At 45.8% G+C, this 14,628-nt stretch overlaps 2 protein-coding genes across 13 annotated transcripts in view; one reads left to right on the forward strand and one right to left on the reverse strand.

Annotated features, from left to right (window-relative positions):
* Positions 1 to 965: 965 nt before the first annotated feature.
* LOC128251713 (transcription factor castor) lies at positions 966 to 5,506 on the forward strand. Its single transcript, XM_052978834.1, has 4 exons — positions 966 to 2,060; positions 2,747 to 3,437; positions 4,101 to 4,525; positions 4,595 to 5,506. The coding sequence occupies exons 1-4, from the start codon at positions 1,161 to 1,163 to the stop codon at positions 5,006 to 5,008; spliced, it is 2,430 nt and encodes an 809-aa protein (XP_052834794.1). The 5' UTR covers positions 966 to 1,160; the 3' UTR covers positions 5,009 to 5,506.
* Positions 5,507 to 5,680: 174 nt separating this feature from the next.
* The window catches only part of LOC128251711 (TBC1 domain family member 4), a 31,854-nt gene continuing 22,906 nt past the window's right edge, over positions 5,681 to 14,628 (reverse strand). For 10 of the 12 annotated variants that reach the window (XM_052978819.1, XM_052978820.1, XM_052978821.1 and 7 more), the window contains 7 exons: positions 12,150 to 12,877; positions 11,842 to 12,060; positions 10,391 to 11,278; positions 9,782 to 9,924; positions 9,111 to 9,703; positions 8,479 to 9,048; positions 5,681 to 7,650 (listed from right to left, as the gene is read on the reverse strand). In XM_052978819.1, coding sequence (XP_052834779.1) covers positions 6,616 to 7,650; positions 8,479 to 9,048; positions 9,111 to 9,703; positions 9,782 to 9,924; positions 10,391 to 11,278; positions 11,842 to 12,060; positions 12,150 to 12,877 — 4,176 coding nt within the window. In that variant the 3' untranslated portion in view covers positions 5,681 to 6,615. The remainder of the gene's footprint in view (positions 7,651 to 8,478; positions 9,049 to 9,110; positions 9,704 to 9,781; positions 9,925 to 10,390; positions 11,279 to 11,841; positions 12,061 to 12,149; positions 12,878 to 14,628) is intronic. The other 2 variants (XM_052978823.1, XM_052978831.1) reach the window with 1 other exon arrangement.

Raw genomic sequence — 14,628 nt, forward strand, 5'->3', positions numbered from 1 at the left:
CGAAGTTTTGTCAGACAATTTGCATAGAGATGGGATCTAAAATGAACAATGATGCGGATTCTGTATTTTGTACGGGCTAAGATTTGATTATATTTATGAAAATAGGCGAATTTCTAGTGTGAGAAGATCCTTAGGACTTTTTTAAGCAATCCATTGAAATGGCTATTTTATAACGGATATTTCATTTAAAAGTTGTTTGGTATAAGTTTTGGTAGACCATACATTTTTCACACAATCAGTAGCATGGCACAAAATCACTTATAAAGCTAAACTATCTTACTTAGGTCTTACTTATTTTAAAAAGAGTTTTTACAAATTTAGCATAGTTGTCACATTTAACTTAACGAAATTGGGACTATATATTATTATTATTTTTTTTTTTAGCATGAACATTAGTTAACACATTTAAAACTATCAAATCTATCTAAAACAAAAAAGTGATATACAGAAAAAAAAATTAGATAATTCCCCTATTTATTATATGAGTTTGCAAATATTTCTAAAAAAAAACAGCATAAAATTCCTTTGCAGATCTATCTTCTGCTATCCCTTTCAGACACACATTGCCCAAGCGAGATTCCTTTACAGATACTCGCTTCTCTCTCGCAATCGATGACATTTTTTACCTAAAAAACTCTCTTTTCTAGATAAATTTACATGAACGCTGGCATTTTATTGGTCGAGAAAAAGCGAACGAAAAAACGGAAACCAGACGAAAACAAGCCGAGTTTTCCCAGAGCATTTTCCGGCGAAGGGTCGCTAAAAAACTAGGGGTTGAAAGTCGAGCCACCACCACCACCACCACCACATCCGATATTTCAGTTTGTTCGTTTTTTAAGAGAGCCTCGGAGCGAGCGAGATCGGTTTTTTAAGAGATGCGAGAGGGTTGCAGCTGAAACTTGGGTTTGCGCAATTTTTGCTATATTAGCTGGCGGCCGCGGAAGAGTTGAAACAGTTTGAGCCTTGCAGCCGAACTTTGAGGATCGCTGAGACGCCGTGCAAGAAAAGTCGATCGAAGTCGAGATACTCGTGCTGTTTTCTGTTTTCTGTGTTCTGTGCTGTGACCCACATAAAATCTGCAAGAAATCTTGAAGAATTTTCTAATATCAAAAAATATATTTGTGCTGTGTCGAAAATATCAAGAAAAGTGCTTTAACAAAATGTCCAACCAAATGGAGTTTATTATGCAACTTTACATGATGAACTTGATGAAGCAGCAGCAGCAGCAGCAGCAACTGCAACTGCAGCAGCCGCTGGCTGGATACACATACACCCAGAACGAGGATATCTCGAGCAGCACTTGCCTGCAGCAGCAACACGAGCAGCAGCAACATCAGCAGCAACATCAGGCACAACAGCAATCGCATCTGCAACAGCCACAGCAAGATCCTCTCAAGACAAGAACGCACAAACGCATTAGCTCGCAAAACACCAACTGTAGTAGTAGCCGTAGTTGTAGTCCCAATAGTAATTTGATTGCTTTTCAACCACAACAATATACAGGCGCTACAGCAGCAACACCACCCACACCTAACCACAACACACACAATTTGGTGGGCCAAATGTTGCTCAACACCCTGCCGCCGCTGACGCAGTACATGTTGCAGCAACAGCAACAGCAGCAGCAGCAGCAGCAGCATTTGCTGACCACCACCAACCTCCTACTAACACCCACCCACACCCCCAGTTCGCTGGGAAAGCCGGATCCGCCGCAACATCAGTTGCTGCTGGGCCAATTCGCCAGCTCCGAACCGTTTACCACAAATAATTTTCTGCAATCCTCCACAGTGACATCCACGCCAATCGAGAAGGCAGCCACGCCAGCAACTGAGGCAGGACCCACTGCAGCAGGAGCCACCGCCGGCGACCTTTCGGCGGTCACAGTCAAGTTTGAGCAGGACTCCGTCGACGACGAGGACGACGACAAACCGCTGTCCAGCCTCAACAGCTGCAGCTCCTCGGGCCACAGCCACACCAATGCCAGCTCCGAGAAGCTGCTGCTCCTGTCGGGCGTCCATCCGCTGGAGTCAACCACCGACAGCCTTGACTCACCCAGCATGGTAAGTGATCCTTTTAAAAATGTTCTACTGTGGGGTACTTCTTAGGAATTTCTTTAATAAGTCAAGTCCACTTTGCAAAACTTAAAAGTTACCACTACCTACAAAGTAATCTTTTGAAATATATTTAATTTTTTCTTTATTTAATATATAATTACAAGCCCCTAAGCACAACTTACAAATCAAGGCTAAAAACAGAGCACTATTCCTTGAATGCCTTTTTTGTGATTAGTGCTCCAAAATTACAAATATTGTGGGGAAAAATCTTAAAAAATTCGTGGTAAATGTTAAAATAACTATTATACATTTATTTAGTCGCTCTAGATTTTAAATCAAACGCTGAAATATTTAAAAACTTTCCAATTTGAAAGCTTTTTAATTTTTACCCATAATTTGTTATTCATTTTTTTTGGGTGAATATCCCACGCTCTGTTGCTGTAATTTGAGAATAATACATAAGTGAAACAACTTGTGATTTATAAACTTTGAGTGTGAGAGTAAACAGAAAGATCGCGATTCCAGAGAAAACAAACAGCTGTGTCGGCAACGCGTGGGTTCCCTTGGTGGCTCGATCGCCGGCCAGCTGTGGGCACCAGGCAGTCTGAGATGATGGGGCTCACAGATGCACCCATGCCCATCCCAAGTATATATTATATAGACGTTCCTACCCTCTTGCCCACTCTTTGCAGTACACGCCCGTCAAGCAGCCAGCGGACTCGTCGTACAACATCACGCCCGTCGAAAGCGAACTGACCCCCAACACGCCCCTCCAGCAGACCCAGACCACCTCCCTCCTGACCCCACCCTCCAGCGAGCAGAGCAAGAGCATGGTGAGCCTCTCGGCGGCCAGCGGCCTGGACGCCCTGCTCCAGAGCGAGGAGATCCTGAAGAACCTGCGCAAGGTTTCCTCCTACCTGGAGTGCGAGAACAGCCTGTGCCGGCAGGAGAACCTGCGGGAGCACTTCCACTGCCACGAGGAGCCCTGCCAGGGCAAGATCCTGAGCAAGAAGGACGACATCATCCGGCACCTGAAGTGGCACAAGAAGCGCAAGGAGAGCCTCAAGCTGGGCTTCGCCCGCTTCTCCTCCTCCGACGACTGTGCCCCCGCCTACGGAGAGGGCTGCGCCTACAACTGGAAGCAGACCCACTACCACTGCGTCTACGAGCACTGTCCCAAGGTCTATGTGAGCACCAGCGACGTCCAGATGCACGCCAACTTCCACCGCAAGGACTCCGAGATCGTCAACGAGGGCTTCCGGCGCTTCCGGGCCCACGAGAACTGCCGCATCGAGGATTGCCCCTTCTTCGGCAAGAAGATCTCGCACTATCACTGCTGTCGCGAGGGCTGCAATCACACCTTCAAGAACAAGGCTGATATGGGTAAGTCCAATGCTAGGGATAAAACTGTAGAACTAATCTGTTAGCAATATGAAATAAGCAGTACTAAAACATGTAAATGTTTTAAATCACTTATGCTCAGTGTTTGGGTGTACCTAGACACTTGAACCTAGGTACGTACCTATGTACAACTTTTTGGTACCTTATACCTTACTTAGGTGGAAAAATATATTAGACTAGGTGAGGTATAATACCTAGGAAAAGATTTGTATTTATCTTAAGATTATGCTATTTTAGGTAATTAGGTACTTAAATATTTGTGTTTATTTTTTTTTAATTACCTTGGTACCACTAAATTCAATTTTGTATAATTTTTGCAAGCCCGTTTTTCAACTGCAACTTCGAGAAGAACCAATTGAGCTCAAAATGTTTAACCTTTAATTGAAAAATGTATTTCTTTTACCTTTTTGTACCTTTTATCTTACCAATATACTTACAAAATTGTGTCCCCTTTACCTTACCTAAGTACTTGTTTTTGCAAATATTCTTTAACATTGCTTCAAAGGATTCTTTATCCTTAAATTTTTTGAAACAAAATTCCAAAAGGTGGAACTAAATTATTACCAATTTTCTAAATTTCTCTGATATAATTATCAAAATAAAAATTATAAATTTAGAACTAACACTAATTTACCTTACTTACAGACAAACACAAGACCTACCATCTGAAAGACCACCAGCTGAAGATGGATGGCTTCAAGAAGATCCTGAAGACCGAGGTGTGTCCTTTCGAGGCCTGCAAGTTCTCCACCGTCTGCAACCACATCCACTGCGTCCGCGAGGGCTGCGACTACATCCTGCACTCCAGCAGCCAGATGATCAGCCACAAGAGGAAACACGATCGTCAGGATGGAGAGCAGGCCTACCAGCAGTTCAAGGTCAAGCAGGATGTGGAGGAGTCCTCGCTGGATGCCACGTCCCAGCAGCAACATCAGCAGCAGCAGCCCATCGGCGGTGGCCAACCCCAAGTCAGCAATTCGGTTTGTGGCAGCAACGCCTCCACTCCGCTCTCCTCCCTCTCCGCCGAGCACTTTCTGGCCCGAAAACGCGGCAGGCCGCCCAAGAAAATTGTAAGTTTTATTTGCTAAAAAATATTCTCGGAAACTAAATTTGTATATCCCTTTCCCTTGCCATTACAGCAACTGCCCGCCGATGTCCAGCAGCCGGATGCCAAGCGCCTCAAGGTCGAGGATGACACCAGCAATCCCGCCTTGCCCCTGCCCCAGATCCAGATCCAGTCCCAGCCCGCAGCCCCTGTCCATCCGCTGACCAATGGTCTGTTTCCCGGCCTGCTGCCCGCTGCCTCTGCTCCTGGAGTGGATCCCACGGCCCCCAATTTCCAGCTCACCCACTTGATGGCCCTGTTTCAGCTGCAGAACCCGCTCTTCTACCAGAACCTCTATCCCGCCATGACCCAGAACCCCTCCATGCTGGGAAATCTGGCGGCGCTTAGTGCCGCTTCGGCAGCAGCGGCGGCGGCAGCGGCGGCCAATGGAGCAGCAATCCAGCAGCCCAAGTCGGAGTTTAGCTTTAAGCCGGAGTTTAAGGAGTAGAAGGGATGCATGTCCTCGCGATAGTTTTAGATTAGTAATTTGGACCAACGGACACTGTACATATGGGCTAAAAGCAGGTTCCTCTTTCCTTGGGTTGGATTTTTTTGGGTGTTGAGGCAGGATGAGGACATGGCATCTTTCCCTCCACAAAAACCAACTCAGCCGCATTTTGAGGAGCCTTAAGTCTCTGCTCAAAGTGCAGCTGAATTGGCTTTTGCAGATTACCCTCCCCTAGCTTAGATTCTTTGAGTGCCACATTAATTTTTAAAATTTTTCAGCCATTTTTAATAAAAACGAGAAGAATTTCTTGAATTTTAGTTTGACTAAAACTGTGATGTTTTCATTAGGCTAGCCGCTTTGAATTGGTAGGAGACTTGAGTTGTCAATATTGTACTTTATAGGCATTAAATTGTATGTGATATAACAATAAAATAAGGCTAATTGTTGTCGCTTTATAAAATAAGAGGATGCTATTTAAATAAAATACTAGAAACTTTAGTTAATTCAGCTTTTTTCCGAAATAAGTTATACGTTTTACCTGAATAAATTATAAGATCTGTCAGCATTGAATATTTAAAATATTTGGGTTTTTTTATTGTGCAATTTTGGGGGTTAACGGTAATCAAGTATCATATTTACTTACCTTCTATCCACATATACATCAAACATAAGTTTTGATTAAATAATTTTTGACTTTATTACTGTTTTCATGTAATTGTTTGTTTGTTTTAATCATATTCTAACACAAATCAGCTACACAAACTCCGGACGTTCGATAAAAACCGTCCAGCTAAGCGATACATAAGTACTTAACACAGAAGCAATTATTATTTTCTTTGCTTGTGTATTCAGTTTTCATAAACGTATGTAATATGTAAACAATCAATACAATCCAAGTACCATAATCATAATGAAAGAGATTTCAGAAAGTTGTATCCTACTCAAGAACAATGTACAAGCAAGTGTCATCGGAATTGTTTTATACATTGGGTATCTGACTTTAGTTTCATTGCAAAGTAAAACCCTGGGAGAAATGTACACATATAATTAAATTAAGAATAACATTAAGAACTAATGATCTATAACTAAAGAAACACGAAAATCAACAAGTAAGTTACTAAGTAAATTCGTTAAGTATTAGGTCAATAAGGGGGGGGTGAAAACTAAACAAACTACAGACTCATGAATGCTTCTTTTGATTTTGCGTTTGTTTCTTGCGATGTGCCTTAGGTTATAAGCTTCGATTTTGATGCGGTAGCCAAATATATAAAACCTTGAAAAAGCATTATCCAATTTATTCCTATAAGCATATATGTATATAGTTGTATAATATTTGGGGCATCTGTTTATAACGATTGCGTAACTTTCGGATCAATATATATGGCAACATTTTGTGCGCACATCGACACATAGACGACACACTTTGAAAACGAAGAGGTTGCAGCTTGCATCTTGCGTAGTGTTGGTTTGGGTTGGGTTAATCGTATCTAAATCGCAACAGAAGAGGTTATGAGTAGCGTTGGGTTTTTGTAAGCTGCCTGCCCATCTGCCTGCGGGCCCTAGTCGCGATAGAATCCGCGCAACAGTTTCCCAATGAATCAGAACCGTTAGCTGCGACCGGTGGTCGCCGTGGCCGCCGGCGGTGCCAGCTCCACGGGCACGGGAGCCACACGCACTGCGGACTCCGTGCTGGACTGGACTCCCAGCGGAATGGCCCGCATGTGATGCACCGGACGGATGGACTTGAGCTGCGTGGTGCCCTTGAAGCGCACGTTCACATCGCCACCGACCATGCTGAGCGGATGCATGGCCTGCGGCTCCTCCGCCTCCTCCCGTGGCATGGCGGCCATTGTCGTCGCCGGCGGCTGTTCCTCCATCTGGTGGGCAGACGGCGCCGTGGTGATGGCCACTCCATAGCTCTGGCGCTGGGCCAGCGGCGAGAGGGCCGGCGGCGTGGTGCGATAGCCCATGCGACTGAATATACTACCGCCGCTGCTGTTGCTCGCCGTGCTGGGCGGGCTGAGGGGCGTGCCCACGCCCGAGTCCACCTCCAGCGGGCTCTTGATATTCGCCACGAACTTGTCCACGTGCTCGGGCAGCTTCAGCTCGTCCAGCTTCACTTGCATGACGGTCCGGGCGCTGGCATTGTCCAGCAGGCGATTGGGTCGCGACGGCGGCGTCGGGGACACCGAATCGCTGCCACTTGGGGACTGGCCGTTGAGGCGTTGCTGCTGCAGTTGCTGTTGCTGCTGCTGCTGCTGCTGCTGACGCAACTGCTCAAAAAAAGGTGTCTTCTCCTTCTTCTGCTTTTGTGGCGAACCAAGTTCGTCTCTTTCGGTCAGCTCTTCGAGCACCTTGAGTGGAAACCCCAAGTGACTGTTGACGGAAACGGACTTGCCGATCTTGCGCTCGGCGAAGATGGGTTTGCGACGCTGCCGCTCCAGGTCGTCCAGCTGCTGCAGCATGCGCCTCACCTCGTTCGGCAGCTCCAGGTCGGGATTGTGATCCACCAGTTGGCCGACGTACCGACCCAGGGTCTGGATGGTCAGCTCCAGAGACTGCACCTGCGATTGCAGCGTGGTTATCTGAGCCTGCTGCGAGGAGCGAGTGGTCTCCAGCTGAGCAATCGAGGATTGGGCAAACTGTGGAAGACAAAAAAAGGTATTTAATCGGTATATTATGGATTCTGCAGCACTCCACTCCAGCCAAAAACAGTTTGAGTTAATAAACTCACAAACATTATCGATTCAAATAGCTACGCTCCCAGCTTGTTACGATAAGCTATTCGATTCAATCGGAAATAAAGGCTCATTGCAATCATAAGCTCATGGAATAATGGGATCGAGTAGCTAAATCTTTCGATCGAAGCTCGAAATTAGGGATTTCATTAGTGTTATGTATAGTTTCTATGATAGACTTAGACATTGTCTTCTTTAAAAAAGTTCAAAAAAATGTTGGAAAATTCTCCATATTATTAATAATGTGTGTGTGAAATATTTAGCTGAAAAACGTGGAATATTAAAAAAGAACTGGGCTAATAGCAATTATTTGCAAAATATATAATTGTCGATGGACAGCGAATATGGCTATGATCATTTTTTTTTTTTTTTGATTTTAAAATATTTTAAACTTAATCTTTAGCTGAAGAATTCGCGCGGATTTCAAAAAATTAAATTCTTAATCCAAAGAGTTGCAATACATATTTAAATAATTTTAAAGAAGCACATAAAGCTGAATGATAATTTGCCTGACCAGAAATATTTTACATGAGCTGTTTAAACTGTTTTTGTTTGGGTAAAGTAAGCTTGATTAAATAGATTGTTTTGTTAATGGAGTAAATGGAAACATAGCTCATAACAGAAGCTGTACCTCGACGATTCCATAGCCTATGACTCCAAAGTCGTGAACAAACAAACCCGATTCTGAACTCATAATCAATGTTAACCAAATGATCGTCCCTTAAGGCTCACCTGCAATTGCTGCTCGAGATGCTGGTTCTGTGTCTTTTCCCTGTTCAGCATTTCCAGGTGATGGTTGGTGGTGGTGATCTCCTCCTGCAGCACGTTGTACTCCACATTATACTCGGCCAGCTGCTTGCCAATGTCCATGGCGAAGACCAGCTTCATTATCTGCTCCATGCAGCTGGGCTCTATCTTGGGCACCACGGTCTTCAGGTAGTCCATGATCTCCTCGAAGTTATCCTTGGCCAGGAGTTGCTGCTTGTGCACTGATAGCAACGCAATGGCAAACTTGAAGATCACATCGGAGGATTCCAGGAAGAGCAGGTCGAAAACGCGGGCCACGAATCCCAACGGGAACTGGGAGCTGAAGACGGTCAGGATCCAGGGAGCCGCATACAAGGTGGGCGACACATCGTTCTGATCGAGCCACACATACAGGTCTGGCAAGTGATCCTTGACCAATCGGGAGAGCTGATACAGCTGCAACTGAAACTTTTTCATGTCGGGCAGGTATTTTGTGCGCATGTTCCGGCGGAACATTAGGTGTTTCAGCAGCTGAAACGCATTGGCCTCATCGCACTGAAAAACAAACACAACAATTAGTCACCGATCATAACGCAATGCGTTCAACGGGAACCCACATGCAGGAGTAAAACGCCGCAGATGAAGCCCAGACCCTGGCAGTATCCCAGCTCCGGATCGAGAATGGAGTATGCCTTCAGCAGGTTGAACAGCGACAGCTGCCCCAATCCGAGGGGATCCTTGTAGAACTGGTGATTGGGGAACGTCCTGCCCAGATCGATGAAGATCGCATGCTGATGCTCGGTAAGGTGCTTCAGCAGCGTGTGATACGGCGTATTGAAGTTGGGGAATCGCTTTGTGTCCACCGGAGCCGTGTTCATGGAATGCTGCTCGCCCAAGAAGGTCCACACGTCGCCGCGCTTCGAACGCGGCACTCCGGTGCGGATGGCGTGACCCAGCACCTTGGGATCCTTCTTGTTGCCAATCTGCGTGGAGTTGCGCTCGATAATCTGCTCCCAGCGCTCGATCAGCTGCTTGTCGCAGGGCACGATCTCCTCGTAGTCCAGTTTGATGCGCTTCAGCTCGTTCTCGTTCTGGCGTGCCTGCAGCATGGCGTTCTCCGTCTCCATGCGGTTCAGCATGATGGTCTGCCGGATGGCAGTGCGCCAAAGTTCCCTCAGCTCCGCCGCATCCCGCTTGCCCCGTTTGACAGCTGTTATTTGAAATTCAATTGTTGATTAATATTCCCTAAAAAAGAAGGGTAAACGACTAAGGACTAAGGACTACTTACGCTTGCGCATAGGCGACAGAAACTCCGTGGGTACCTCACTATCCAGACCCTTCGAGGGTGTCACCACACTATTAAGTATCGCCTGGCGCCATGAGCCCTGGTGTGTTTCGGCCTCTTTGGGACTGTTGCCCACCTTGATGAATCTAATTGAAAGAAATATTATTGGTTAAAACATGAAGGAACGCTACAGTTGAGTGATTCGACTGTTAGATACTCTTTACTAAGCTAACCAATTTTTACTACAGCACTACAGGCTAACAGTTCTTTCGCTCTTTTCGGCTCTCTCAAATAGTTGAACTACGTTTTTCAAATACGCAATGACGTCATAATTAGAACATGTCTAATAACTTATACAAGAATGGTTCGATTTGGAACATATTTACCAATTACACATATACAACCCAATAGCTGGCCTCTACCATGTCTCAGAGTGACATGACAGTGTTTTGGGATTTGTGGGCGTTAGAGTGGGCGAGGCCATTATCAAAATATCGGATCTCTACCAAATACCAAGATCTCGGCCATAACTAAATCTACTCAGCTGTTGACTTTGATCGAGAATATCAACACCCCAATATACCCCTCTACTAGTCTTTCGTCTTAACTTACATGTCCATCATGGGGCTCTTCAGCTGCTCAGCTGTGGGCTTGCTGCTGGGACTGGCTCCCACCGTATTCGAGCGCGACCGAAAGCCCTCGGGTGGTGATTGAGTGCCCAGGGGCTCGGCGGATCCCTCCCTGATGTCCCTTAAATTGTGCGGTGGCACTGCGATATCGTCCTTGGAGGGTTTGCGTTTGAGGAGGTTGTCGAAGGAGTTGGTCAGCGAGCGCTTGGCCTTCATGAAGATGGTGCTGCCGCCGAGATACTGGTTAAGGAACTCCGACCGATTCTCGGCGGTGTCGTGAACATGCCTCTGCTGCCTGGACTCGCAGTGTGCCCGGAGCAGCATCATGAGGAACTGGTTCTGCTCGGCCACCGGTGAGTTGGTCTTCTCCGAGCCACAGAACTTGGCCCACACGATCTCCTGCTCGTCGTCACTGAGCGTTTCGATGCGGCGCAGGATCAGGGCCTGGGTCTTCTTCTCGGAGAGTCCCTCGACATCCGTGCAGAGCTTGTGGTACCAGAGCATCGGGCAGTGCTCGCAGCTGAATATCTGCGTCTCCTGTTTCTTCTTCTGCTCCGCGCAGGTGTCAAATGCCTGGGCAATGGCGGCCACAATGTCATCGCACACGTGCTCCGACTGGCACTTGAACACGTAGCCAATGTAGCCGTCGTTGTTCAGCTCCCGGCAGATGATGCCAAAGTGATCCAGCGACTTCTGGCCATGCACGCAGCTGGCCACGTCCTTGAAGTCCTTGTAGAGCAGCACCTGCTTGCGATCCGGCGAGATCAGGCGGAGATCGCATCGTCCCACGAGAAAGACCATCGTCCGGTTCTGTTCCACAAACGGCGGAATGCAGCCTTGCGACGCGGACCGATCCCTCAGCTTGGGTATGCTGAAAATGGATTCGTTAATAGATGGATTGCAATACAATTGAGTAATTTCAATTAAGTTTTTTGTGCTTCGGGCGGTGACATGCGACTATAAAAATATGCAGGCGATGGGTGCTACTGGGCAAGCGAAACAAACGAAAAAGCGATTAACTATCGAAGGACCTAAAGTGATACTATTTTGGCATTCATTTTCTCGAGGATCTTATTCATATTGGTTTCAGATTATGTCAGAATTCACAAGTATGCAGAGCTTCAAAGCGTTTCAATGTTAATAATTGATTTAATTATACCAAATATTCAATACTGAACAGTTCTTTAAAACAGCTTTTTAATACTCTTCAAAATTGTTATTGTTTGCTTTAATTCATATTTATATTTGTATAGAGATATATTGAGAACGAAGACATGTGTTAAATAACATGTTTATAACAAATGTTAATCATGCAATTTAGCTGCTTAAGATCTCAAAGAACTATGAAAGCCTTTAAAACATTTGTGAGCACAATCAAACGAAACGAAAACGAACTAATCATGCGACGGTTTTGCTGGCCTTGCTGCCACTTACTTCTCCATCGCATAACTGGGATGCAGCTGACTAGGGCCAGCAGAAGCGGAAGTGGCACCCCCACTTCCATTTCCATTTTCATTCCCAGTTCCATTCCCTGTCCCAGAGGCCACGGCCACGGCCACGCCCTGTTCCCTGGGCGGAGTGGGCTGTTTGTTTACAATGACATTGGTCGCCTCCAGTTGGCTATTGGATGCCGATGGCTCAGAGCTCTCGGAGCTTTGAGGTTTGCGGCAAGATGGCAAGATGGCAAAAAGTTGTTGGTCGAAATGTCAGGGGAAAAGGTAGTCGAACGACTGAATACTTACTGCTCCTTGTGGCCCAGCTCGATTTGACTCTGACCTCGCAGCAGAGGGCGCTTCTCGGGGGATTTGGTCTCCTTGTTGCCCTCCAGGGGTTGCGGTGCAGCCCCTTCCTCGGCGCCTGTCAGTTGCAGCTGCACCAGGGGCTTGGCCTGTGCATCCGGCTCCTCCTCGTCCTCCTCCTTGAGGTCGTGGCTCTTGAGTGAACTGCCGGGCTTCGCCTCGATGCCCACTCCCCCCTCGCTGCTGAGCGACATCTTGCGGTTCTGGAGGAGACGCAGCCGCTGGGCATCGTACGCTTTGAACTTGGGCAGGGCGTCGTCGATGAAGGTGTTGGGCACCCGCTTCTGGGAGACCCGGATCTTGCCCACGTACATCACCTCGAAGAAGTGCGTGTGGTTCGGCGAGATGTCCGCCAGCAGCGAGAGATTGCTCTGGGCCGACGTGGACGTGGGAATGTTCACCGTGCCCGAGGAGCTGCTCAGGCCATGGGTGTAGGACTTGGAGGCCTTCATCTTGGAGCTGACGGGATTGGGGCTTGTGTCGTGCTGGGCACTGCGCATCGCCTCGCTCATTTTCAGATTCGTGGCGGGCGTGGCATGGATTCCATTCAACGCCCCGTTCGAGGAGCCGTGGCCGCCACCTCCGCCGCCGATCAGCGTCTGCGGAATGCTGCCCACGGAACCGCCAAGCGTGTGGGCCGGATCCCGCATCTGGTGCATCAGCTCGGCCATCTGCAAAAGATTCGCACAAGAAGACATGGGTCAGTCAGTAATTTGTTATCTGTCTGGGATTTGAGAGGAAAGTTAGGAACGTGCAGTCAGTACAAGAGCAAAAATCATGGCCTCCCAATTTGATGGATGACTTGATGTCCTTTGGTTTTATTCCGCATTCCGCATTCGCATCCTCATACCGTCTATCCCTTATTTCTTCCCCGCTTTAGGTTTTACTACCATTGAGTTTATGACATTTTTGTGGTCCAGCCACTTAAGGGGTTTTGGGAGGTGCTTGAAAAGTTCGGAGAAAAGTTTGCTGGACATCCCTTTCATGCTTTCAGCTGAGACCGCTTCGTGTACTGGGATATTGCAGTTTAACTGCGGTATGGTTATATATATATTCTTTTTGACAGTTTCTTAAGGGAGGCAATATGAAGTTTATTACAATATACCCATGAAATTCAAGCCATTTAAGAGGGATCAAGACGTTTTATTTGATGTTCACGGCCTTGTTCGTAGCAAACCACAAAGCACTGTTTCGAAATATTTGTAGTTTTGAGGGTACAATAAATTATATTTATTCAGCAAACGATAAGAATGTTTATAAGTTGTGTATGCTTATACTAATAATATTTTTTTTTATACTATATTTCGCATCGTAACATGGAACTATAGTATAAATTTCCAAACTCGACACACCATGAGTTATTTAACACTTATCACAATCAAATTGTGGATGCCCACTAGAAATTTTCTAATCTTTTTAGATTAAATAATATTCTTAGAGCTCGTTAAAGTAAAAGACATTTCCAAGAAAAAGAGACGTTCAATTAGTCATGGGACATAATCTGTGGGTGAGATGTCTGTCGGTATTTTGGGAATTGAATCAGCAATCCCAAAGAAATGCTTTTCAAAAAATTCAATATTGCAGTTCTGAATTCCCAGTTGATTTATGTAGGTCAAGTCCAGAGACAAAACCGAGATAAAACTGGGATATTTTGTGAGTCACAGCGATCATGTTCAATGTTCATGCCGACGCAGTGTCTGCCCGAAAGCTTCGGCATCACTGGGTGCATCAGCTGCTCCCGGCGTGATGATGATGATGCACAGGCAAGAGACTCTCTAGGGCATTCCTCGGTCAATCATTCCGTCCGTTGCTTCATTTTTGCATTGAAAAGCTGCCAGAAATGATGTTGGCGGGTGCCAGCAAGTTAAAAGTCCAATGTCATCCCATTCTCAGTAGATGCAGCTGTCCGTCAGATGCGTCTTTTGCACACAAACTGCTCAGAGAATGCACATAAATATCTCGAAGATGCATTGGTGTGGACCACAACTAATTGTCATTTATCAGCAACTTTAAGGCAAAATTCAAACACACAAGCAAATGAAAAAGTTTTCTCCCTAAATTGATTTTAATTTTCATTCTTATTTTGGGACTGGCCCTCTGCTTCTTCGGCGTGATCAGCCGTTTGCCGAGTGATCGTGACGACATCTGCAGAACAAGTTGACCAATAGCCATTTATTTTAATACATATTGTATCTACAGTTGCGGACATAATAATAGTACAAACTGCAAATATCTTCAAATCAGCATGACAAATATAAGCAAACATTAAAGTTAATAACGTTATGTTGACGTTCATTAAAGTCTGTGTCTTCATGAAATATATCAATCAATATCAATATTTTTCAAAAATACTTGTACAATAGTTCTAAAAAAATTTTTATTTACAAACATAAACCTTCACAAGATTTTATTGCTATTATTG

This window comes from Drosophila gunungcola, chromosome 3R (assembly GCF_025200985.1).
Source record: "Drosophila gunungcola strain Sukarami chromosome 3R, Dgunungcola_SK_2, whole genome shotgun sequence".
NCBI lineage: Eukaryota > Metazoa > Arthropoda > Insecta > Diptera > Drosophilidae > Drosophila > Drosophila gunungcola.

What these genes read in the sequence shown, in the direction of transcription:
- LOC128251713 (XM_052978834.1), top strand. Translation starts at nt 1,161, where the DNA reads ATGTCCAACCAAATGGAGTTTATTATGCAACTTTACATGATGAACTTG. An exon ending in GCCTTGACTCACCCAGCATG is followed by an intron (nt 2,061 to 2,746) that starts GTAAGTGATCCT and finishes CACTCTTTGCAG; the next exon opens with TACACGCCCGTCAAGCAGCC. An exon ending in CAAGAACAAGGCTGATATGG is followed by an intron (nt 3,438 to 4,100) that starts GTAAGTCCAATG and finishes CCTTACTTACAG; the next exon opens with ACAAACACAAGACCTACCAT.